Genomic DNA, 24,539 nt, shown 5'->3' on the forward strand with positions numbered 1-24,539 from the left:
TATACTCAAACAAATAATAGACGAGAACTTCCCAAGCCTGTGGAAAGAACTAAAGCCTTAAATTCAAGAAGCAAACAGAACACCGAGTTTTCTTAACCACAACAAACCCACTCCAAGGCACATCATAATAAAGATGACACAAACCAATGACAAAGAAAAAATTCTCAAGGCAGCCAGGGAAAAGAGGAGTACAATATATAAAGGAAGGCCTATTAGATTTTATCATCAGATTTCTCAGCAGAAACTCTACAAGCTAGAAGAGAGTGGACCCCAATATTTAAAGCCCTGAAAGAGAGGAACTTTCAGCCAAGAATACTATACCCATCAAAGCTATCCTTCAAGTATGAAGGAGATATAAAAACATTCACAAATACAGAAAAGATGAGAGAATTTATCAACAGGAAGCCCCCACTCCAGGAAATACTAAAGGGGGTTTTCCAACCAGATTCAAAGAACAAAAGAAAACAACACCACAAGTAACAGCTCCACCAAGAACACAATAAAACCAAACTTAAACTGTGACAACAAAGGAAAAAAAGGGGGGAGAGGATGGAGATTAACAGTAGCAAAGGACGATGAAGTGCAGAAATACTCATAAGATAGGGTACTACAATGAATATGGTAGGTACCCTTTTCATTACTTAATGGTAACCACCCTTGAAAAAACCACCACAAAAACACTTGACTTAAAAAAGGTAGCAACAGAGGAAAGAAGTATGGAACACAAACAAACAAAAACAAATGATAGAAAAACAAAAGAGAAGAATCAAACTAGATACAAAACTAACAGAAAGCAATTTATAAAATGGCAGTAGGGAACCCACAAGTGTCAATAATTACACTAAATGTAAATGGATTAAACTTACCAATAAAAAGACACAGAGTAGCAGAATGGATTAAAAAAGAAAATCCAACTATATGCTGCCTACAAGAAACACATCAAAGCAACAAGGATAAAAACAAATTCAAAGTGAAAGGCTGGAAAACAATACTCCAAGCAAACAACACCCCCAAAAAAAGCAGGTGTAGCAATACTCATATCTAATAATGCTGACTACAAGACAGAAAAAGTACTCAGAGACAAAAACGGTCATTTCATAATGATTAAGGGGAAGTTGAATCAAGAAGACATAACAATCCTTAATATATATGCACCAAACCAAGGAGCACCAAAATATATAAGACAGCTACTTATTGACCTTAAAACAAAAACTAACAAAAATACAATCATACTTGGAGACCTCAATACACCGCTGACGGCTCTAGATCGGTCATCCAAACAGAGAATCAATAAAGATATAGTGGCCTTAAACGAAATACTAGAACACCTGGATATGATAGACATCTACAGGACACTTCATCCCAAAGCAACAGAGTATACATTTTTCTCTAGTGTACATGGAACATTCTCAAGAATTGACCATATGTTGGGCCACAAAGACAATATCAGCAAATTTAGAAAAATTGAAATTGTACCAAGCATATTTTCTGATCATAAAGCCTTGAAACTAGAATTCAACTGCAAAAAAGAGGGGGAAAAACCCACAAAAATGTGGAAACTAAACAACATACTTCTAAAAAATGAATGGGTCAAAGAAGAAATAAGCACAGAAATCAAAAGATATATACAGACAAATGAAAATGAAAATATGACATATCAGAATCTCTGGGATGCAGCAAAAGCAGTAATAAGAGGAAAGTTCATATCACTTCAGGCCTATATGAACAAACAAGAGAGAGCCGAAGTAAACCACTTAACTTCACACCTTAAGGAACTAGAAAAAGAAGAACAAAGACAACCCAAAACCAGCCGAAGAAAGGAGATAATAAAAATCAGAGCAGAAATAAATGAAATAGAGAACAGAAAAACTATAGAAAAAATCAATAAAACAAGGAGCTGGTTCTTTGAAAAGATCAACAAAATTGACAAACCCTTGGCAAAACTCACCAAGGAAAAAAGGCACAGGACTCAAATAAATAAAATCCAAAATGAAAGATCACCACAGACATCATAGATATACAAAGAATTATTGTAGAATACTATGAAAAATTATATGCCACCAAATACAACAATCTAGAAGAAATGGATAAATTCCTAGAACAATACAACCTTCCTAGACTGAGTCATGAAGAAGCAGAAAGCCTAAACAGACCAATCAGCAGGGAGGAAATAGAAAAAACTATTAAAAACCTCCCCAAAAATAAAAGTCCAGGCCCAGACGGTTATACTAGTGAATTCTATCAGACATTCAAAGAAGACTTGGTTCCTATTTTACTCAAAGTCTTCCAAAGAATTGAAGAAGAAGTAATACTTCCAAACACATTTTATGAGGCCAACATAACCCTCATATCAAAACCTGGCAAGGATGGCACAAAGAAAGAAAACTACAGACCAATATCTCTAATGAATACAGATGCTAAAATACTAAACAAAATACTGGCAAACCGAATACAACAACATATTAAAAAAATAATACATCATGATCAAGTGGGATTCATCCCAGAATCTCAAGGATGGTTCAACATACGCAAAACGGTTAACATAATACACCATATCAACAAAACAAAGAACAAAAACCACATGATCTTATCAATAGATGCAGAAAAGGCTTTTGATAAAATACAACACAATTTTATGTTTAAGACTCTCAACAAAATGGGTATAGAAGGAAAATATCTCAACATGATAAAGGCCATATATGATAAACCATCAGCCAACATCCTATTAAACAGCATAAAACTGAGGACTTTCTACCTTAAATCAGGAACAAGACAGGGTTGTCCACTCTCTCCACTCTTATTTAACGTGGTGCTAGAAGTTCTGGCCAGAGCAATCAGACAAGACAAAGAAATAAAAGGCATCCATATCGGAAAAGAAGAAGTAAAGGTATCACTTTTTGCTGATGATATGATCCTATACATCGAAAACCCGAAGGACTCCACAAAAAGATTATTAGAAACAATAAACCAATACAGTAAGGTCGCAGGATACAAAATTAACATACAAAAGTCCATAGCCTTTCTATATGCCAACAATGAAATATTAGAAAACGAACTCAAAAAAATAATCCCCTTCACGATTGCAACAAAAAAAATAAAATACCTAGGAATAAACATAACAAAGAATGTAAAGGACGTATATAATGAAAATTACAAAGCTTTGTTAAGGGAAATCGAAAAAGATACAATGAGATGGAAAAATATTCCTTGTTCTTGGATAGGAAGAATAAATATAATCAAAATAGCCATATTATCCAAAGCAATATACAAATTTAATGCAATTCCCATCAAAATTCCTATGAGATTTTTTAAAGAAATGGAACAAAAAATCATCAGATTTATATGGAACTATAAAAAACCCCAAATAACCAAAACAATCCTAAGGAAAAAGAATGAAGCTGGGGGCATTACAATACCTGACTTTAAACTATATTATAGGGCCATGATAATCAAAACAGCATGGTATTGGCAGAAAAATAGACACTCAGACCAATGGAACAGAATAGAAAGCCCAGAAGTAAAACCACATATATATGGTCAAATAATCTTTGATAAAGGGGCCAACAACACACAATGGAGAAAAGAAAGCCTCTTCAACAAATGGTGTTGGGAAAACTGGAAAGCCACATGCAAAAGAATGAAACTCGACTACAGCCTGTCCCCGTGTACTAAAATTAATTCAAAATGGATCAAAGACCTAAATATAAGACCTGAAACAATAAAGTACATAGAAGAAGACATAGGTACTAAAATCATGGACCTGGGTTTTAAAGAACATTTTATGAACTTGACTCCAATGGCAAGAGAAGTGAAGGCAAAGATAAATGAATAGGACTACATCAGAATAAAAAGTTTTTGCTCAGCAAGAGAAACTGATATCAAAATAAACAGACAGCCAACTAAATGGGAAATGATATTTTCAAACGACAGCTCAGATAAGGGCCTAATATCCAAAATTTACAAAGAACTCATAAAACTCAACAACAAACAAACAAACAATTCAATAAAAAAATGGGAAGAGGACATGAACAGACACTTCTCCCAGGAAGATACAAATGGCCAACAGATATATGAAAAGATGCTCATCTTCTTTAGCTATTAGAGAAATGCAAATCAAAACTACAATGAGATACCACCTCACCCCTGTTAGATTAGCTATTATCAACAAGACGGGTAATGGCAAATGTTGGAGAGGCTGTGGAGAAAAAGGAACCCTCATTCACTGTTGGTGGGACTGTAAAGTAGTACAACCATTATGGAGGAAAGTATGGTGGTTCCTCAAAAAACTGTAAATAGAACTACCTTATGACCCAGCAATCCCTCTACTGGGTATATACCCCAAAACCTCAGAAACATTGATATGTGAAGACACATGTAGCCCCATGTTCATTGCAGCATTGTTCACAGTGGCCAGGACATGGAAACAACCAAAAAGCCCATCAATAGAAGACTGGATAAAGAAGATGTGGCACATATACACTATGGAATACTACTCAGCCATAAGAAATGATGACATCAGATCATTTACAGCAAAATGGTGGGATCTTGATAACATTATAAGGAGTGAAATAAGTAAATCAGAAAAAAACAAGAACTACATGATTCCATACATTGGTGGAACATAAAAATGAGACTAAGAGACATGGACAAGAGTGTGGTGGTTACCAGGGTTGGGGGGAGGGAGGACATGGGAGGGAGGGAGGGAGAGAGTTAGGGGGAGGGGGAGGGGCACAGAGAACTAGATAGAGGGTGGCGGAGGACAATCTGACTTTGGGCAAGGGGTATGCAACATAATTTAATGACAAAATAACCTAGACATGTTTTCTTTGAATATATGTACCCTGATTTATTAATGTCATCCCATTACCATTAATAAAAATTTATTAAAAAAAAAAAACAAAAAAAAAACAAGTAAGAATTCATCTGCCTGAAAGCAGGAAGGAGTCTTGCAGCTTGAAAGAAACACAGAGACCCTGGAGTTTAACCTCTTGAACCCATGCTGAGACTCTTCTGCAGCAGAACCTCATGTGGGTTGTGGAGATTTTCAGGCTGATGCTCTGGAGTCATGCAGACTACTCTGCTCCTTCTGGTTGCAGGACTTTAGGAAAGTGACTTAGACTCTCTAAGGCCCAGTTTCCTGATAATAAGAGCAGGTCTATAAGGCACTATGAGGAAATTTAATGGGATGTCTGTCGAATCCTCAGCAAATACCTGGAACATTAAATGTGATCAGTAAGTGGTAACGGTCGCTCTTATCAGTCTGTGTCAGGATTCTTGTGGTGTAAAGGACCAAACTGGATGATCTAACACACCTCTGACTCTCAAATAGTGCAGAGGTTGAAGCCAGTCCTGCCCCTACTTTACTTATTCTGAGCCTTAGTGTCTTTACTTATAAAAGTGGGATTAAGACTATCTTACAGGATTTTTTTTTTCAGAGACAGAGAGAGAGTCAGAGAGAGGGATAGATAGAGATGGACAGAGGAACGAAGAGAGATGAGAAGCATCAATCATCAGTTTTTTGTTGCGACACTTTAGTTGTTCATTGATTGCTTTCTCATATGTGCCTTGACAGTGGGCCTTCAGCAGACCGAGTAACCCCTTGCTCAAGCCAGCGACCTTGAGTCCAAGCTGGTGAGTTTTTTGCTCAAGCCAGATGAGCCTACACTCAAGCTGGTGACCTTGGGGTCTCGAAACTGGGTCCTCCGCATCCCAGTCTGACACTCTATCCACTGCGCCACTGCCTTATCAGGCTCTTACAGGAATTTTTAAAGGATTAATATAAAATTATAGCACTAGATGTGAAAATATCTCCACAGGTTTTATTTATAACAGCTACTAAAGGATTTTAGAATATGTCATACCGGAAGGCCTCAGATGAGGCACTGTGCTCCTCTGAGGTGCCAGGAGCTACCAGGTAATAATAGGTGGTGTGCAAGGGCGGCGGCCAGACAGAGGTGCTGGTGTCCTCCTCTTTACTGAATGTCTGCGAGGGTCAGGCCCTGCGTTGGGGGCCATAAAAAACCTGGCCAGGTGCCGGCCTTGAGGAAGCCCACAGTTTGGCCGGGAGACAGACAGGGCACCATGTAGTGGCGTACCCCATTTGAGGAGTGAGCACAGTTGAATTAACCGTCACTGTCTCTCCCAGGGTTGTGGTCCACTCTCTTCTCATTGGTGTGCTGGGACCACGTGAGGATGTTGTGGTGGCTGCTTGTCTTCTTGGTGCTGGGTCTCAAGGTCTGGGGGAAGTTTTCTTTCATTGGGTCAGAAGTGCTTTTGGCATCAGCCCCAGCCTGGTTTCACATGTGAATTGTCCTCCACAGGTTAATCACTCCTCCGACCAGGCCTGTGTTGCCCTTCAGAGTGCAGCTCTGGTCCCTCCCCTGCTAAGACAGTCTCTAGTCCTCATAGTCCTCACTCTCTCCAGCCTGCCCAGCACACCTCATCCTCAGTGTCATACTCATGTATATGTTTCTGGTGATTTTACAAAAGGGTGGAATCTCAGCCTTGGTGGAGACCATTTCTGACCTTGTCTCATGGACAGAGAAACAGGCCACACTGTGGCAGTGACAAGGTCATCTGTTCTAGGTCAGCGGTCGGCAAACTCATTAGTCAACAGAGCCAAATATCAATAGTACAATGATTGAAATTTCTTTTGAGAACCAAATTTTTAAAACTTAAACTATATAGGTAGGTACATTCTTTAGCGAGGTAGCACCCGCATGTGGTATTTTGTGGAAGAGCCACACTCAAGGGGCCAAAAAGCCTCATGTGGCTCGCGTGCCGCAGTTTGCCGACCAGGGATCTAGGTCATCTGACAACTTTGGGGAGGCCGCAGGATATAGTGGCTATGAACATGGCTCTGGGGACAGGCATCTTGGGTTAGAGAATCCAAGTCTACAGCTTAAAACCTATGTCGTCTTAAGACAAGTAACTTAGCCTCTGTGAGCCTTAGTTTCTCATCTGTGTAGAGTAGATAATTTGCTTTGCTTATCTTATAAAGTTGTTTTAAGCCACATATCTGATAGTGCCCTTGAAAATACTTTGTAACCTTCAGAGCTGGCCTGTGGGAGGTGATGTTGATGACATTGCTGGTTGTACTGCTCCTATGACCTTAGGGACAGGACAGGCAGAGGGGATGAGGCATGTTTGTAGTGACTAATCCTCAATTAACCTTATCTAAAACATTTAGTTTGTGAAGGGGGTCACACGACAGAACATTTCTATATTTAAAGAATCTTGTCTGGATCAATACATGTATGTGTTAGCGCAAAATGATAAAGACCATTTTGGCATTTGACATTCTGGTTTGTTAATAAGTAAGCAGGTGAGCTGGGAGAGCTGCTTAGAGAAGAGAAGGGGACAGAGAGACTGAAGAGCCCCTGTATGAAGGGAAGCTTGGGGGAAGGTGGGAACATGAAGGCCTCATTGGGGCAGTTGTGAGAGGCAGAGGCAGAGTGAGGCCAGACACATCTCTGCCCTGTTTCCTAGAGAAAGCCAGGGGACTCGGTCAGGCTGAGTGGCTGTGGACTGGGGGCTGGGGATGTGGAGCCCGTGCCTTTGGATGGTCCAGGAGTCCTCTGAGGACCAGCACACAAGTGTAATGTTTTTGAGTTTGTTTTTTTTTTAGTTAAAAAAAGTAATAGACAAACCTCACCATCTCCTGAAATAGGAATACTCTTTCTTCCTTTTCCCATCCAACTTTATGGCCCTCAGCCCTCACAACCCCTGCCCGGGTAAGTGGGGCTGCCCTAGTGGAAAACTCAGTCAATACAGTGTAAAAGCAGATGCTGCATTCAGGCTGGGAGCAGAGATGCAGGTCTAGACCATGCAGGCTGGGGGAGACCAAGGTCAGAGCCACTGCCCCCATCGGACCCCACTCCCTGCTCAGCCCTCCTCCCTGGGACTCTGATGCACAACGTTCTTTTGTAGGGGTTCCTCTTGGTGGTCCTGGAATGAAACCCAAGCCAGAGGAGTGTCAGAGTGCCTCATGAAGCTGTTTGTTGGCATCCAACAGCCCATTCACAAGGGGCGCAATGGTGAGGTGGTAAGGGGTTGGCTGTGCTTCCTGGGTGGCCAGGCTGTTTCTCAGGACTTCACTATGCTGGGGGTGGGGTGGCGTGGGGTAGAATCCTAAGAGGGACAATTGCCAAAGGGTGTCATGTATTTATCTTGAGCCCTCAGACAAAGGTGAGGTCCCGGAAGGAGAGAAGGCCTGAGGAGAAAAGACAAGGCCACGGTTCCTAGCTCTCAGTAGGAGGGTGGAGGCACCCTGTCCCTCTAGTCCTCATAGTCCTCACTCTCTCCAGCCTGCCCAGCACACCTCATCCTCAGTGTCATGCTCATGTATATGTTCCTAGTGATTTTACAAAAGGGCGGAATCTCAGCCTTGGTGGAGATCATTTCTGACCTTGTCTCACAGACAGAGAAACAGGCCACACTGTGGCAGTGACAAGGTCATCTGTTCTAGGCCAGTGGTCGGCAAACTCATTAGTAAACTGAGCCAAATATCAACACTACAATGATTGAAATTTCTTTTGAGAGCCAAATTTTTAAAACTTAAATTGTCCTTGTGCAGCTCTCCCAGCCCTGCCCACAGTGACTTTTCATCTGAAAGAGAGAGAGGGAAGTACCTGAGGCTCATGGGACTTCCTATGGGCTCTGGACCCGGGAGGCCCTAGTTTGAGGAGACTGGCAGCACTTTCTCCGAGAGTCACCTTTGTGAGGGGAGGGCCAGACAAGATCCACTCAGAGACCTGGGGCAAATGCTAGTGAGCACAGTGCACCCTAAGATGCCCTTGTGAGGTTCTTTAGGAGAGGGAAGCTCAGTCTCAGGGCGAGAGAGGCCCTGCTGTGGGAGAGTGAAGGTGCTGTGGGCGGCCTGCCACGGTGGGAAGTGGGTAGGAGCTGCTGTGTGTCATCCTTTGGTCCCCCCTGCAGGTACCCCCACCATTGTCTCCCACATGGAGTGGGGGTCATGATCACTGACCTGCAGGGCCCAGCTGAGCCCGCCTGTGGCCTATGTCATCACGGAGCATCTCACGGGGACGGAGTGCCAGGAGCAGAGCATTTGCACCAGACACTGCAGGGCCTTCAGGCCTGTTCTGTCTACACCAGAGGCTGGTGCGATGTGGCCTAAAAGTACAAGCCCACATTCAAGTCTCTCCTCTAAGGGGGCCTCCCGCCAGCCTTTCTCTGTTTTCCCATTCACATTGCTTTTAGATAATAAGTACAAATTGCTAAAACAAACAAACAAAATCAAAATCCTCCCAGAGTCATTAGGAGGGAGGCCTGGAGCCATTTATTCAGATGTGGTCTTGGACTCTGGGAGCTTCTGGAAGGAAGCAAGGAAGATTGGATAGGAACCACAGCTGCCCCCTTGCAGCTTCCAGAAAGTTAGTCTACAAAGTCTTCACAAGTATCGCTCAAGGGGCCCAGCCAGCCACTCTCAGCAACAGGCAGGAGAGACATTGCCCCCGTTTCTTTTTTTTTTAATTTAATGCGGTGACATTGATAAATCAGGGTACATACGTTGAGAGAAAACATCTCCAGGTTATTTTGACATTTGATTATGCTGTATACCCCTCACCCAAAGTCAAATTGTCTTCTGTCACCTTCTATCTGGTTTTCTTTGTGCCTCTCCCCTCCCCCCACTCCCTCTCTCCTTCCTCGCCCCCTCCCCCCCTCCCCCACCCCTCCACCCCCGGTACCATCACATTCTTGTTCATGTCTCTGAGTCTCATTTTTATGTCCCATCTATGTATGGATTCATATAGTTCTTAGTTTTTTCTGATTTACTTATTTTACTCCGTATAATGTTATCAAGGTCCATCCATGTTATTGTAAATGATCTGATGTCATCATTTCTTATGGCTGAGTAGTATTCCATAGTATATATGTACCAAAGCTTTTTAATCCACTCGTCCTCTGATGGACACTTGGGCTGTTTCCAGATCTTTGCTATTGTGAACAATGCTGCCACAAACATGGGGGTGCATTTCTCCTTTTGGAGCCGTTCTATGGTGTCCTTGGGGTATATTCCTAAAAGTGGGATAGCTGGGTCAAAAGGCAGTTCGATTTTCAGTTTTTTGAGGAATCTCCATACTGTTTTCCACAGAGGCTGCACCAGTCTGCATTCCCACCAGTAGTGCAGGAGGGTTCCCTTTTCTCCACATCCTCCCCAGCACTTATTCTGTGTTGTTTTGTTGATGAGTGCCATTCTGGCTGGTGTGAGGTGATATCTCATTGTGGTTTTAATTTGCATTTCTCTAATGATTAGTGATGTTGAGCATTTTTCCATATGCCTATTGGCCATCTGTATGTCCTCTTTGGAGAAGTGTCTATTCATCTCTTTTTCCCATTTTTGGATTGGATTGTTTGTCTTCCTGGTGTTGAGATTTACAAGTTCTTTATAAATTTTGGTTATTAACCCCCTTATCAGACGTATTGTCAAATATGTTCTCCCATTGTGTGTGTAGTTTGTCTTTGTATTCTGTTCTTATTGTCTTTAGCTGTGCAAAAGCTTTTTAGTTTGATATAGTCCCATTTGTTTATCCTGTCTTTTATTTCACTTCCCCATGGAGATAAATCAGCAAATATATTGCTCCTAGAGATGTCAGAGAGCTTACTGCCTATGTTTTTTCTAAGATGATTATGGTCTCACGGCTTACATTTAAGTCTTTTTTCCATTTTCAGTTTATTTTTGTGAGTGGTGTAAGCTGGTGATCTAGTTTCATTTTTTTGCAGGTAGCTGTCCAATTTTCCCAACACCATTTGTTAAAGAGGCTGTCTTTACTCCATTGTATTTCCTTACCTCCTTTGTCAAATATCAGTTGTCCATAGAGCTGTGGGTTTATTTCTGGGTTCCCTGTTCTGTTCCATTGATCTATATGCCTGTTCTTATGCCAGTACCAGGCTGTTTTGAGTACAATGGCCTTGTAGTATAACTTGATATCAGGAAGTGTGATACCTCCCACTTTATTCTTCTTTTTTAAGATTTCTGAGGCTATTCGTGTTCTTTTTTGGTTCCATATAAATTTTTGGAATATGTGATCTATATCTTTGAAGTATGTCATTGGTATTTTAATTGGTATTGCATTGAATTTATAGATTGCTTTGGATAATATAGACATTTTAATGATGTTTATTCTTCTTACCCATGAGCATGGTATATGCTTCCACTTGTTTGTATTTTCCTTGATTTCTTTTATCAATGCTTTATAATTTACTGAGTACAAATCTTTAATATCCTTGGTTAACTTTACTCCTAGGTACTTTATTTTTTTGGTTGTAATAGTGAAGGGGATTGCTTCCTTAATTTCTCTTTCTGACTGTTCATTGTTGGTGTATAAAAATGCCTCTGATTTCTGAGTATTGATTTTATATCCTGCCACTTTGCTGAATTCATTTATCAGGTCCAGTAGTTTTTTGACTGAGACTTTAACGTTTTCCAAATACAATATTATATCATCTGCAAATAATGATAGTTTTACTTCTTCTTTTCCAACTTGAATGCCTTTTATTTCTTCTTCTTATCTGATTGCTGTGCCTAGGACTTCCAGGTCCATGTTGAATAAGAGTGGTAAAAGGGGGCACCCCTGCCTTGTTCCTGATCTTAAGGGGATTGCTTTTAATTTGTGCCCATTGAGTATGATGTTGGCTGTGGGTTTCTCATAGATGCTTTTATCATGTTGAGGTATGTTCCCTGTATTCCTACTTTACTGAGAGTTTTGATTATGAATGGGTGCTGGATTTTATCAAGTGCTTTTTCTGCATCTATTGAAATTATCATGTGGTTTTTCTCCTTCTTTTTGTTTATATGATGAATCACATTGATTGATTTACAAATATTTTACCAGCCTTGCTTCCCCAGAATAAATCCCACTTGATCATGGTGTATGATTTTTTCTATATATTGTTGGATCTGGTTTGCTAATATTTTGTTGAGATTTTAGCATCTATATTTATCAGAGATATTGGCCTATAATTTTCTTTCTTTGTATTGTCTTTGCCTGGTTTTGGAATCAGAATTATGCTCGCCTCATAAAAGGAGCTTGGACGTCTTCCTTCCTCTTGAATTTTTTGAAATAGTTTGAGAAGGATAAGAGTTAGTTCTTCTTTGAATATTTGGTAGAATTCAGGTATGAAGCCATCAGGCCCCGGACTTTTCTTTGTTGGGAGTTTTTTGATAACTGTTTTGATCTCATTTGGTGTAATCGGTCTGTTTTGGTTTTCTGATTCTTCTAGATTGATTTTTGGAAGATTGTATGTTTCAAGGAATTTGTCCATTTCATCTAGATTGTCTAGTTTTTTGGCATACAGTTCTTCATAGTATTTTCTTACAATATTTTGTATTTCTGTTGTGTCAGTTGTTATTTCTCCACTCTCATTTCTAATTTTATTTATTTGAGTCCTCTCTCTCTTTTTCTTGGTGAGTCTAGTTAAAGGTTCATTGATCTTGTTTACCTTTTCAAAGAACCAGCTCCTAGTTTCATTGATCGTCTGTATTGTTTCTTTAGTCTCTGTGTCATTTATTTCTGCTCTGATTTTTATTATTTCCTTCCTTTTACTACATTTGGGTTTTACTTGCTGTTCTTTTTCTAGTTCTTTTAGATGCAGGGTTAAGTTGTTTATTTGAACTTTTTCTAGCTTCTTAAAGTGTGCCTGTAGTGCTATGAACTTCCCTCTCAGTACTGCTTTTGCTGTGTCCCATAAATTTTTAGTTGGTGTATGCTCATTGTCATTCGTTTCTAGGAATATTTTTATTTCTCCTTTTATCTCATTCTTAATCCATTCGTTATTTAACAACCTGCTATTTAGTTTCCATGTGTTTGAGAATTTTTGAGCTTTTCTATTGTGGTTTATTTCTAGTTTCATGCTGTTGTGATTGGATAAAGTGCTTGATATAATTTCAATCTTCTTAAATTTGTTGAGGCCACTTTTGTGCCCTAACATGTGGTCTATCCTAGAGAATGTACCATGAGCGCTTGAAAAGAATGTATATTCTGCTGCTTTAGGGTGAAAGGTTCTGAAGATATCTATTAAATCGAGTTGATCTACTGTGTCCAATAAGTCTGCTGTTTCTTTGTTAATTTTATTTCTTGAGGATCTATCTAGTGATGTTAGTGAGGTATTGAAATCCCCTACTATTATAGTATTGCTGTTGATCTCGCCCTTTAAATCCATCAAATTCTACTTTATATATTTAGGTGCTCCTATATTAGGTGCATAGATATTTATAATAGTTATATCTTCCTGTTGGATTGCTCCCTTTATTATTATGTAGTGGCCTTCTTTATCTCTTACTATATCTTTTGTTTTAAAGTCCATTTTGTCTGGTATAAGTATTGCTACCCCAGCTTTTTTTTCATTTTCATTTTCATGAAATGGTTTCTTTCATCCTTTTACCTTCAATCTAAGTGCATCTTTTTTTCTAAGGTGTGTCTCTTGTAGACAGCATATGTACGGGTCCTGTTTTCTTATCCATGCAGCTACCCTATGTCTTTTGATTGGATCATTTAATCCATTTACATTTAAGGTTATTATTATTATTATTTTTTTTTAAAATTTTTAAAAAATTTTATTTATTCATTTTTAGAGAGGAGAGAGAGAGAGAAACAGAGAGAGGAGAGAGAGACAGAGAGAGAGAAGGGGGGAGGAGCTGGAAGCATCAACTCCCACATGTGCCTTGACCAGGCAAGCCCAGGGTTTTTTTTTGAACCGGCGACCTCAGCATTTCCTAGGTCGACGCTTTATTCACTGCACCACCACAGGCCAGGCAGTTTTAAGGTTATTATTGATATGTAGTTGTTTATTGCCATTTTATTCTTTAAAGCTGTATATATATATATATATATATATATATATATATATTTTTTTTTTTTTTTTTTTTTTTTTTTTTTGCTATATTCTTTTCCCACTTTGATCTGTTTACAACAGGCCCCTTAACATTTCCTGAAGCATTGGTTTGGTTGTAATGAATTCCTTGAGTTGTTCTTTGTCTGGAAAGCTTTTTATTTCTCCTTCGATTTTAAATGATAGCCTTGCTGGATAAAGTAGTCTTGGTTGTAGGCTCTTGTTCTGCATTACTTTGAATATTTCTTGCCATTCCCTTCTGGCCTCAAATGTTTCTGTTGAGAAGTCGAATGTCATCCTTATGGAGGCTCCTTTATAGGTGATAGCTTTTTATTCTTTTTCAGCTTTTTTTTTTTTAATTTTTAATTTTTTTGTATTTTTCTGAAGCTGGAAACGGGGAGAGACAGTCAGACAGACTCCCGCATGCGCCAGACCGGGATCTACCCGGCACGCCCACCAGGGGCGATGCTCTGCCAGCCAGGGGGCGATGCTCTGCCCCTCTGGGGTGTCGCTCTGCCATGACTCAGGCCACTCTAGCGCCTGGGGCAGAGGCCAAGGAGCCATCCCCAGTGCCCAGGCCATCTTTGCTCCAATGGAGCCTTGGCTGCGGGAGGGGAAGAGAGAGACAGAGAGGAAGGAGGGGGTGGAGGTGGAGAAGCAAATGGGTGCTTCTCTTATGTGCCCTGGCCGGGAATCGAACCCGGGTCCCCCGCACGCCAGGCCAACGCTCTTCCGCTGAGCCAACCGGCCAGGGCCTCTTTTTCAGCTTTTAATATTTTCTCTTTATCACTTAGCTTTGGTATTTTAATTATGATGTGTCTTGGTGTAGGTTTCTTTGGGTTTCTCTTTAATGGAGTTCTCTGTGTTTCTTGAACTTGTGAGAGTTTCTCCTGCATTAATTTAGGGAAGTTTTCAGCTATGATATGATTGAACAAAGTCTCTGTCCCTTGTTCTTTCTCTTCTTCTTCAGGAACCCCTATGATGCAGATGTTATTTCTCTTTATGTTGTCACAGAGCTCTCTAAGAGTTTCCTCAGACTTTTTGAGTCTCTTTTCTTTTTTCTTCTCTGCTTTCTTGCCTTCAATCAAGTTGTCCTCCAACTTGCTGATTCGATCCTCAGCTCCACCTTGTTTTTAATTCCTTCCATTGTGGTCTTTATTTCTGATATTGTATTTGTCATCTTCGACTGATTCTTTTTTAACATTTCAATATCCTTTTTTATACTTGCTATTTCTTTATTTAGGTGTTCATAATGACCATCCATTGTTGTTCTAAGATCCCTAAGCATCCTTACAATCATTATTTTGAACTCCACATCTGGAAGTTTGATTATTTCCATATCACTCAGTTCATCTCCTGAAGGTTTCTCTTGTGGATTCATTTGGATTGCACTTCTTTGTCTCCTCATTATCTGTTTTTGGGTGTTTTTTTTGTAGAGCTGGTTGAGTCTAGGCTTGGTGCTGTCTGCCTCCAGTTTTCAGTTGTGTTATTTCTAGGTCTTCTTGTGTTGGTATCAGCTATTATTTGTAATCCACTTTCAGATTTTGGCAGCTTTGAAGTCTTGATTTGTTTGTTTTCTTAACAGGTGATAGTCTTGTTTACTGATCTCAGCAGGGGGCTTCCTTGAAACTGTATCCAGGAATGCAATGGGTGGAACCTGAGACTCTGAGGGTCTCTTCCACCAACTAATCTCTGGGGGCAGGGTGTTTTCTCAGCTTCAGTAGGGGGAGTTGTATCTCAGATCTCCATGGAGACCTGAGTTACTATCCCTCCTCCCCACTTCTTGTTTTCAGCTGTGTCTTGCTGTGCTGATTGGAGCTGGAGAGATGTGTGGAGATCTCTGATCTGGAAGCAATTCAGTACTGTTTTGTGGAAGGATCAGTACCTCCCCCAGCTATGGCCACCTCCAGCACGGATGGGTCAGCTTTTTTAGGTCATCTCCTGCATTCCTTTGCTCCTCACAGTCTGTGCCTCCCTCTCTGCTTTCCACTTGGGAGATAAGCTGGTCTTTTTAACACACCTTGCTCCCTGGTCGCCAGATGTTGGGCAGATAAAATATATTATGCTCACTTTGTTAAAGATGGTGCTGCCCACACAGAAGCCATTGCCCAGGTGATATTAATGTGTGTTGGGGGCAGGCTGTGGGAAGGCAGGATCCTTGTAGCCTGGGGCTTGGTTTTAGGACTACGCCTTTCCCACCCTTCTTTTTAAATTTTTTTTAAAATTTTTATTTATTTATTTTTTACAGAGACAGAGAGTGAGTCAGAGAGAGGGATAGACAGGGACAGACAGACAGGAACAGAGAGAGATGAGAAGCATCAATCATTAGTTTTTCATTGCACATTGCAACACCTTAGTTCTTCATTGATTGATTTCTCATATGTGCCTTAACCGTGGGCCTTCAGCAGACCAAGTAGCCCCTTGTTGGATCCAGCGACCTTGGGTTCAAGCTGGTGGGCTTTTGCTCAAACCAGATGAGCCCGCGCTCAAGCTGGCAACCTCGGAGTCTTGAACCTGGGTCCTCTGTGTCCCAGTCTGATGCTCTATCCACTGCACCACCGCCTGGTCAGGCTCCCACCCTTTTTAATGTGGGGTGGTACAATCCCATCATGCCTCAGATAAGTGACTTTGTATTAGATACTTTCCTATTTTGTATATTGGATTAAAGGTCTGGATTTCTACATTATAAAATGGGGGCAGAACGGGAGCTTGCTCTCTTGGATCTTGAGATTATCATTAGAGGAGAGAGTAGAGAGGAGAGCAGAGAAAGGCCATGTGGAGGAGGCCAGGAGAAGCAGCCAAGATGGTGGAGTGCTGAGTGAGAGGCCAGTTTGTGCAGAGTTTGTGCAGGGAGAAGAAAGGAGATGGGGAACATAGGTGAATAAGTCTGGTGAGCTAGAAACCTTTGATTCTAGGAAACTTGGATAAGTCAGTAGCTTTGTGAGCACTGAATGTGAGTGGGTTTTGGAGCCCAGTGTGTATTTTTACTTGCCTGCTGGGTGCAAGCTAGAATTAAAGATGATGGCCCATCAGTTTTTGGCTCCATTGATTCTTTTTTTTTTTTTTTTTTTTTGCAGGTGCGTGTTAGCCTTATCATGTCATGGATTTGGGGGAATTCTTTGGGTTAGGACAAGTTTCTAGTGGCAGCTAAGGATACTGGGTTCATTTCCTAAAGAGTTGAAGCTGCACAGGCTAAGTGTGTTGTCAAGTCTTAAGCCAAGATAGGCAGGAGTGGGCTCTAACTACAGCTCCACTACCAATCAGAGAACTGAGACATTGTAATGCCAGTGGCCGAGGCCAGGCAGGTCCACAATGGATTTGGGCATACAGTAGAGAAACCGTGGAGCTGAAAAGCGTTGTGCCATTCCTGTTTAATAGATTCTTGCACTGGCAGATGAGCAGACAGGTAGGGGGAAACCTCTTCTCAGGAAAAGAAACAGCAAAAAATGGCCCCTCACAGTGGTGAGCAGGCAATCCACAATCTCTCTCCATTGTTTCTTTACCAAGTGTCTGAATCCAATGAGAACCTGCATGGGCCAGGTGGCTGTGATAGTGGCCCTGGATACTGGCTTACACCAGGCAAGTGGCTGTGAGCAGTATTTTCTGCTCTTTTCCCTGGAGTGAGATCCCCTCTAAGCTCTCAGCCTCACCCCCCCCATTCCTGTAAGCAGGGGAGATTCAAGCGCTCTCTACCAGGTTTGTTGTGGCTTCTTCTTTGCTTTTTGGTTTTTGAGAGCTGTTATTTTAGTCTGGAGTTGGTTTTTCACACTGATTTTTCCTAATTGATTTGTATTCCAATTTGGTGGTGAGAGCTGGGAGTCTGTGCGTCAGCCTACTCCGCTGCCATCTTCAGGTACCTCACCACCTGTTTCTTAGGTGAAAACGCTGTGGTCTGGGGAAGCTAGAGAATTTGCTCAAAGTCATATAATTGAGGAGTGAACCCAGAGCTGTTTCGAGACTGCCCGCTAGTCCAGCAGCTGCTGCATTTCCACACACAGGCTTTTACCCGGAGAAGCAGTCCAGTCCCCAGCTGGTACCCTGAGGGGCCATGTCACACTGAGATCAGGATTCCAGAAGAGGAGTGGTGTTGGGGATGGAGGGAGGAGATCCCCAAGTTAAACCAAGGCTGAGACATGGAGGTTGAGTATCCACACCAAGGATTATCAGTGGAGGACCAGACCCCTTGTTTTCCCTTCAAGAATGAGGATATATAAATATATACATATATATTTACATAAGGAGAGAGACAGTATAGAAATAGGGCTTTCCTCCCTGATTTCTAAAGACAAATGTAAATGATTTCTGAATTAGCCATTTTGGAAGGCATAATCTGTGTCTTCTTATTTACTTTTAGGTGTAAATAAGTAAGAGCAGCTGGAGGCCACTTCTGTAGCCCCGGAGTCCAGGTTGGGGTGGATTTTCTGCCCACCCTCTGTGGATGCTGGATTCACTGCAGCTCAGCTGTGGTCCCTGGTGTGTCGCTCCCTTCTGCCATAGTATTTCTAGGGGATTTCAGTCATTGCATCTTTAAGTTTTTTTTTTTTTTTTTTGTTTAAAGAGAGAGGAGAGAAGACAGAGAAACAGACTCCCGCATGAGCCCCAACTGGGATCTACCCAGCAACCCTTGTCTGGGGCCGATGTTAAAGTCAACCAAGCTATCCCCAGTGTTTGGGGAAAACGCTCAAACTAATCAAGCCACTGGCTACAGGAGGAAAAGAGGGAGAGAAGGAAGAGAAGGAGAGAGAGAGAGAGAATCAGATGGTAGCCTCTCATGTGCGCCCTGACCAGGGATCAAACCCGGGATGTCCGCATGCAGGACCAAAACTCTATCCACTGAGCAACCTGCCAGGGCTTAAGTTAGGTTTTTGCAGTGACAGTTTAACAACCTCCCATTTGCACAATGCAGCTGATGGTAGCCATGAGGGACTGTTCACATTGGACTGACCAAAGGTGCTGCTGAGACAGAGGAACCTCCTGAATGTGCAGGGAGCAAAGGCAGGGACATGCTGGCGTGCTGAGGATCCCGGACCACAGGCTGATGTCAGCGCAGGGTAGCAAGTCAGCCCAATATAATTTGGGTCTTCAGGGACCTCAGGAAGTGTTCCTTCCATGTTCAGTTTGCTGTGGAAGCTCATGGCCTCTTAAGAGCTGAATATGGCACGTGTGACAACATGAATTCTGAAGACTGGTTAGAAAGTAAAGGATGAGAAATTATAAAGAAGCAGGAGGAGGTAAAACAAAAAAATAGATAGATTTGTTTTAAAAAATAGATTGAAAAAAGAACAGTCTAAACAAGTTTTTGTGACAAAGAAGAGCTTACAGTAACTCCTAAGGAGGAACTGAAAAAAAGGTCAATATGAAGGAATTCCTGAATCCCAGTTATTTCAAATGCTCAAATGCTTGATCCCATAATTAAAAACTTGATGAATAAATTCTCATGCCCTTGAAAAGTGTTAAACTAATGTCCTAGGGTCCTTGAGAGTCATCCATTCAAATTCTACTTTGAACCAAATGAGTATTTTTAAAGTGAGTTTCTGGGAAACACATGGAAGCAAAATCACAACAGAATTGGAAGAAGCCTGGGAAGTCTGAAATGAGTTATCTCTCCCCCTTCCCGCTCACTGATAATTCACTGGAGCACAGTACCCTTTCCCTCCTGAGGATGGGTGAGAGGTTTCCTGTGGCAGGGATTTGCCATTCAATCCAAGTTTCCTCGCCTGGCAGCTTCCTGGCTGGGGATGATGGCAGGGTGTACGAAAGTGTCAGCTGGAACGTTCAAGGTCTGCACACCCAGAACTACAACAACATGTCCCTGGGCCTCGCCTTCTTTGGCACCAAAGAAGGTAATGGTCATCCCCTCTGACCTTCTGCCAGAGAGTTGTCTATACGCTTTTCCCTTTTTCCCTCGTCTCCACACTCCTCTCCTTTCTTTTTCTTTCTTTTTTTAAATTTGTATAGAATTTATTTGAGTCAAACTGACCACAAACGCTGGAGATCAAGATCTCAAATGCTCCCCACACTCCTCTCCTTCAAGCCTACTTCATACTCTAGTGAAGTTCTTTCCTCACTTAGATTCTATGACATGGCATCCTTCTTGTCCTCCTCCTCTTCTCTGGTCTGCACTCCCGTGAGACCGCTGAAGCCACCACTGACACTGGCTGAGCTCACAGTTCTGCTGGATCATTTCCTGAGTCTGAAGTTGTGTGACACTGAGCCTGCACCTGGCAGAGGCAGAAAAGCATGGCTTCTCTCTTCCTCCAGTGTCTCCAATTGGGAGGACCCCACCAGAAGCCAGCAGGCAAGGAAATCTGAGAAGTGTTCTTTGCAGGTTTTTAGCCCCTTGAAAAACCAGACAGAGCACGGGGCAGTGTGGAGTGCAGACCTACTAGATAAATAATAACTGGCACCTGCCAGGATCCCTGTCTGCTGACCGGGGTTAGTGACAGCATTTATCTCAGGTTTTCTGTGAGAATTTTATGAGTTAATGGATGAAAAGAGCACTTGCCTCATGCCTGATTGTGGGAGCCACTGAGTAAGTATTGTCACCCTTGTCTCCATGCTGGGGTGTACCTGACTTGGTCAGGTGAGCCTCCCTTTGCATGCAGCTTTTCCTTTCCTTCTTTCTTTCTTTCTTTCTTTCTTTCTTTCTTTCTTTCTTTCTTTCTTTCTTTCTTTCTTTCTTTCTTTCTTTCTTTCTTTCTTTCTTTCTTTCTTTCTTTCTTTCTTTTTTCTTTTTTTTTTACAGAGACAGAGAGAGTCAGAGAGAGGGATAGACAGGGACAGACAGACAGAAACGGAGAGATGAGAAGCATCAATTATTAGTTTTTCGTTGCACATTGCGGCACCTTAGTTGTTTATTGATTGCTTTCTCATATGTGCCTTGACCGTGGGCCTTCAGCAGACAAAGTAACTCCTTGCTCAAGCTAGCGACCTTGGGTCCAAGCTGGTGAGCTTTTGCTCAAAACAGATGAGCCTGCGCTCAAGCTGGCGACCTTGGAGTCTCAAAACCTGGGTCCTTCTGCATCCCAGTCTGACACTCTATCCACTGCGCCACCACCTAGTCAGGCTGCATGCAGCTTTGATTACCTCTCAGCTCTTCTCTCCTGGAGATGGAGGGAATAAAAAGTCTTAATTTGGTGCTGACCAAGGTCACCAACTTGGCCTCCAATAACTCTGTCTAACTCATTCCTTGTCTCCTCAGCTCCTTTCTTTGTTACTGGACCAGCTTCCTCTCTTCCCACTCAACAGTTATTCAGGTTCTGGTGGTCCCCTTATTCTCCCTCCAGGGCTAGAGCAGGTTGCACTTTCTTGCTGACAGTTTGGTGTTCCATGTCATTCTCTTTCAGGCAGCAGTCCCAGCCTGGCTGCCTTATCAGCTGCAGAGGACCTGATCTTCTATGTCATCCAGAAGTGTCACCTGTCCCCCAGGTATATTCAGCCACCTCTCTTGAAAGAGAGGCATGCCTGGCCATCAGCAGCAGCCAGTTGTGCCCAGGAGAGGTAAGGTCCTCGGTCACACCTCACCCTCCTCCCAGTGACTCCCAACCATTAGTTGTTGTTGTTGTTGTTTTTAATCCTATTGGTGTTCGTTGGCTTCTTAGACTAAGAACACCTCATGCTGAGACCAGATAATTCTGAGATGGTACCTTCCTGACCTCTCCTTCTCACTGGAATATAGCCATGGAGCTATTCTTGACATAAATATGTGTGTACATACATTTTCACTCCATCAACAGATATTTACTGAATACTAGGCACTCTTCCAAGTACTGAGGATATAGCTGCAAACAAAACAGAGAGAGCTTAGGAGAGACAAGATGGCCACAGAGTAGGGGGATATTCCAACTCCCACTTTCCAGAACCATGATGGATTACAACTTAAATATGAGAACACTCATTGTGAAAGACCAACTTTGGACTAAACTAAGAGGATTCTACAGCCAAGGACCACCAGAGAACCCACACTGAGGCTGGTTGAAAAGGCAGAGATGCAGAAAGGGCTGCCCCACTCCCGGGAGTGAGTGGTGGCCGGGAGGGACTCTCATGATGGGAAGGGTTGCCTAGCGAGTTGTGGGTCCTCAGTCCCAAAACCAGAACCACAGCCTAGAGGCCTGGAGCCTGGAAGGGGCTTGTGGACTATATTTGGCTGAGAAAAGAGCCTTGATACTGTTTGAGAGAAGGAGGCAGAACTCTTGGGCCCAGGCTCCATATTAAGGGGACTGCACGGATGGCCTAGCTCACAGCCACTTTCCCAGAGCTCCAGGAGCGGAGATAACTTGGAGGACTGGAGTTTCCAGGCGAGAGAGTGGTCTCAAAGGCACAGGGGAGACACTTTGAAGGATGAAAACCCTAAACCCTGGGATGAGTCACCCCCCAAATCTAAAGTGAACATTTTTCCTGGGAACAGCATCAGCATCACCAGCAAAGGGAAGAAATTACCCTGTCTACTGAAGGCTCACCTGCCCCAGTTAGAACAAAAGCACTTAGAGACAGGCAGCACATTAGGGACACAAATAGGGAGTGCAGAGGTCTAAGCTATACCACCACCAATGCTGCTGAGTGCTCGCAGAGGGCAGGTGGGCTGGAGGTGGCAGGGCATGACTGTGGAGGCCAGGGCAGTCCAAGCAAGTGCGCAGGCCAGCCCACAGAGGCAGGAACCATGGCTGCTGCAGCAGAGATCCGGGCTCACACACAGTCCTGCTTGCTGTGTAGGCCCACCCTTGGCAAATGAAGAGGCCTGAATGACAGTGGAGGGGTCCACGTGGGTGCATGCAAGCCTGCCAGTGAAGATGGAAATCACAGCAGCCACTGAGGAGGTCTGAGCTGGCTCACAAACCTTCCTGTGGCACAGGCACACCCTCAGCAGCAGCAGAAGCCTGGTGACCTCCGGGGTGGTCTGAGTGAATGTGCATGGGTCCTCCCATGGCAGCTGATGAGGAAGTCTGAGCCAATGTGCAGACCCCTGGCAATGTGGACCACCCTTTGGCAGAAGCAGAAGTCAAGGAAGCCCCAGAAGTGATCTTAGAGGGTGTGCGCTGATCCACCCATGGGGGTGAAAGCCGCAGCAGATGCTGCAGAGACCCAAGCCCCTCAGCAAACTTGCCCAAAGTGCAGGCCGGCCCTCAGCTGCAGTGGAGGCTGGGGCAGCCATGGAAGTGGTCCAAATGGGCACAAGGGTGTGCACGAGCCCACCCAGGGCAGCAGAGGCTGCAGCGGCTGCAGAGGCAGGCTGGCACCAGCAGCACCTGAGCCCAAATGCCCCAGAAAGAAACAGTGGTGGTGGCCAGTGGGAAGACCACACCATGGTAATACAAGGGCCACACACACTGGACCCTGTGACTACACCCTACTGAATACTGAAAACAAAACAAAACAAAATAAAATAAATAAAAAGTCTGGATAGAATGACACCTGAGGCTAAGGTGTGGGCCACATCCAATACTGTACCTAATCACTGAATTACAGTACTGAGCCTAACAAATAACCAGCAATAAGAGGCAAGATCTCAGGGAAACTTGAAATTTTAAAGGAACTTCCCCCAGGCCAAGAGTAGATAAGAGCAAGCCTAGGAATGCAACTGATATTTACAATGGTACCTGGACCCAGCAAAGATAGCCACAAGATCTGGATCGCCTGTAGCTCCAAAAAAGGTTAATAAGAGCCAGTCATAGGCAGTGACCCCACTGATCTGTGCCAGGCCTCAGACAGGGAGGTCCAGGGCAGGCACATTCAGTGGCCAGATATAGAAAGCACCAGTTCAGGACCTTACAACCCTTGTTAGAGTGGAAGCTTAATGATGGGCTCCTCACACCTGATCCAGCTAAGACATAGAAAACCCTGACACAAACAGCAAAAAGAACAGTGATAGCAGAAAAGTAGCCCACAGTGGATTACAAACAACAGCTGATGCCAACCCAAGAAGACCTAGAAATAACACAACTGAAAATTGGAGGAAGACAATACCAACCCTAGACTTAGCTAGCTTCACAAACAACACACCCAAATGAGGAGTGTATACACAGACAAAAAGAGAAGACAGAGAAGTGCAATCCAAATGAATCAACAAGAGAAACCCCCAGAAAAAGAACTGAGTGAGATGGAAATTACCAAACTACAGGATAAAGAGTTTAAAATAATGATTATTAGAATGCTCAAAGATCTTAAAGCAACAATGAATGGACACAATGAGCATCTAAATAAAGAGTTTAAAAGCATCAAAAGGGACATTGAAATATTAAAAAAGAACTAGTCTGAAATGATAAATACAATATTAGAAATGAAGACTACACTAGAAGCAATTAAAAGCAGAATGGATGAAGCAGAGGATAGAATCAGTGATTTAGAAGACAAGATAAACAAAAACACAGAAGCAGAGTCTGAGGAAACTCTAAGAGACCTCTGTGACAACCTAAAGAGAAACAACATCTGCATCATAGGGGTTCCTAAAGAAGAAGAGAAACAACAAGGGATAAAGAGCCTTTTTGAAGAAATCACAGCTGAAAACTTCCCTAAATTGATGCAGGAAAAAATCACACAAGTGCAAGAAGCACAGAGAATTCCATTAAAGAGAAACCCAAAGAAATCTACATGAAGACACATCATAATTAAAATACCAAAGCTAGCCTGACCTGTGGTGGCACAGTGGATAAATCATTGACCTGGAACATTCAGGTTGCCTGTTCAAAACC

General features: G+C 42.6%; 1 protein-coding gene across 1 annotated transcript in view; it reads left to right on the forward strand.

Moving 5' to 3' along the window:
• Positions 1–5,852: 5,852 nt before the first annotated feature.
• Positions 5,853–24,539, forward strand: part of PGLYRP3 (peptidoglycan recognition protein 3) — a 28,868-nt gene continuing 10,181 nt past the window's right edge. Inside the window, 7 exon segments of the mRNA XM_066254517.1 lie at positions 5,853–5,914; positions 7,930–8,036; positions 8,938–9,069; positions 9,072–9,138; positions 19,576–19,694; positions 21,198–21,322; positions 21,324–21,351. Of these exon segments, the coding sequence (XP_066110614.1) occupies positions 5,853–5,914; positions 7,930–8,036; positions 8,938–9,069; positions 9,072–9,138; positions 19,576–19,694; positions 21,198–21,322; positions 21,324–21,351 (640 nt within the window).

The sequence above is a fragment of the Saccopteryx bilineata genome, chromosome 2 (genome assembly GCF_036850765.1).
Source record: "Saccopteryx bilineata isolate mSacBil1 chromosome 2, mSacBil1_pri_phased_curated, whole genome shotgun sequence".
In the NCBI taxonomy this organism is placed as follows: domain Eukaryota; kingdom Metazoa; phylum Chordata; class Mammalia; order Chiroptera; family Emballonuridae; genus Saccopteryx; species Saccopteryx bilineata.